This window comes from Etheostoma cragini, chromosome 22, assembly GCF_013103735.1.
Source record: "Etheostoma cragini isolate CJK2018 chromosome 22, CSU_Ecrag_1.0, whole genome shotgun sequence".
NCBI classification, from domain to species: Eukaryota; Metazoa; Chordata; class Actinopteri; order Perciformes; family Percidae; genus Etheostoma; species Etheostoma cragini.
The window spans coordinates 21,701,092-21,703,355 of NC_048428.1; the positions used below are offsets into that span (position 1 = coordinate 21,701,092).

The window sequence follows — 2,264 nt, forward strand, 5'->3', positions numbered from 1 at the left end:
GGAAAAAGGCTGCAATGAAACAAAGAGTGAAAAATTTAAAGGGGTCTGAATACTTTCCGTACCCACTGTATATATAATATTTTTAACAGCTGTATGTTGTATTCGGGCCTGGGGCAGGTTACAAAGAGCGAAAGCCAAAATACTTATTTTTTTATTTACTTTTACATTCAGTCATAACAGAAAAAAAAAACATAAATAAGCTGCTTTTAAGTTAAAAAGAAATTCAAAGCTAAAATACGTGCATAGACACGCCTACTCGCAATTAATAAGAATTTTGGCCAAATAATACAATCAGTTAAAAACAATATTACTGAAAACAGACGTAAAAGTAATTTGACTAAAAACAGGCTATGCAAATCTATTTTTTTAACAGCTAGTTGGTGGTAAGTTGCGTTTTGCGCCTTTTGTCTCGACTTGGGGCTCTCCATGTGACGCACGCCACTGTTAAATCGGCCATCCTACACACAGACTACGGCAGACAGACGCTCTAGATGCACGGACGGGCAGACGCGTACAGCGGCCGCACGTGCCCACGAACATGCACGACTACAACCGAACCTGCAGTCTCTCGAGGCTGAGGTAGGACAGGAAGTCGGCTCGGCTCATGAGGGGGACAAAGTTGTCGAGTAGGAAGTTGTCGAGCTGCTCCTGGACCCCCTCCACGCCCACGCTGAAGTCCTCCAGGAGGCGCATGACCTCGGCACAGTTCTCCAGACAGATCTTGGCCAGCAGGAAGGAGCAGCAGAACTCCACCGCCTCCGTCAGCTGGACGTACATGGCCGCCTGCAGGGACAGGGACAGAGCGGAGGACCAGGAGGTCACGGAGGAGTTCTGCACGAGAGCCAGTCACGATAAGGAAAATGTACTAACCCTCGTGTTTTTAACTTTTTCTACTATGTTAACACTAACATAATAACTTTAGTTTTACAGTAATCTTGGGAATTTATGGTCAATAAACCTCATTTATAGGAAATCATACCTAATGTTTGAGTTAGAAAAGCAGAAATTAGGAATTACTGAGACTAAAATTAAAGGAATGGATGTTGATGATAATCACAGACTGGAATATGTCAACTTTTACTCAATACTATTTCAAAAACACTTCCATTTGTTTATCCAAATGTTATAAAACTGAATTAGACGCCCCAAAATGAATGACAGTAGAGATGTGTACTTGACAAGGAGCGTTGTGTGGAAACAATCATGAGACTTCGGGTGAATTAAAAGAACACTGATATGGAAAAACAGGTCAATCTGACCCGAGGACAACATGTCTGGGTTTTTCCAACAACTCTGGTCTCAAGACCCGGTGCAGAAAGAACATGAGTGGGTGCACGGCGGTACCTGCAGGATCTCCTGGACCGTGGGCATGCTGAGCTCCAGGGAGCCGTAGTACATGAAGCGGAGAATGTGGCCGAACCCAGCGGCCGTTAACCCCTTCATGTGGATCTTGTCCTGGTCTCTCTCCCTCATGTCAGCTGTGAACATGACCCGGAAGTAGTCGCTCTGGGTGGCCAACAGCGCCTTGTGGGCCTGTAGTAGGACGGAGACACATTTCCATTACAGATAATACTGCAATGTTGCTCGATGAGTCAAGACTTGTTACCTGTTCTCTCCAAAGTGCAATGAAACCCCGAGCCCTGATCCGGAGCCATGCACAGTGCATCCTGCATGGATATATCTCACGAAATCTCGTCATGTCTGTCACAGATCTAAGCATGTTAAAAATACATACTTAAGGGCTGGTAGAGAATGTACTTAGCGATGTCCAAATGGCTGTAAAGTATCCAAAAAACACCCTTTATTTAGAAAGAGAAAGGTTGTTTCTATTAAAAGGAGCCCTGCGTTATGTGGAGTTAAAATGCAAGAACCCTCTTTGTGTTATTTTACAGTTGCAAAGATGATTGTCTACCGCGATGTGAGTCTCAACGTTCTCCCTGTAACAGATCATGTGAGCAGATCTTCGACTGACGTTCCCCTGAGATTTCCATGCAGGAGCGCGCGATATGTTGCACGCAGCCTCGAATGAGGGCTATGCATTGAAAATGAAAAGCAACACACACATTTGTGTATCTGCATTTGTGTACCTGGAAGTGGTGCTCCTCTATCAACAGCGTGACGTCCAGCAGCAGGCGCTCCTCGTACAGCGCCCGGAAGCCCGACGACACACTCCCGTCGTGCACCTGGGACAGGTACACCTCCACATCTGCCGCCGACATCACACACCTGGAGGCATGACGGGGGCAGGGTGCAGGAGCAAGTGG

The 2,264-nt window shown here is 46.0% G+C and overlaps 1 protein-coding gene across 1 annotated transcript in view; it reads right to left on the reverse strand.

Annotated features, from left to right (window-relative positions):
• Positions 1-2,264, reverse strand: part of klhl15 (kelch-like family member 15) — an 8,709-nt gene that overhangs the window by 3,838 nt on the left and 2,607 nt on the right. Inside the window, exons 3-5 of the mRNA XM_034861702.1 lie at positions 2,088-2,226; positions 1,345-1,533; positions 559-783 (exon numbers count right to left, since the gene is read on the reverse strand). Coding sequence (XP_034717593.1) covers positions 559-783; positions 1,345-1,533; positions 2,088-2,226 — 553 coding nt within the window. The remainder of the gene's footprint in view (positions 1-558; positions 784-1,344; positions 1,534-2,087; positions 2,227-2,264) is intronic.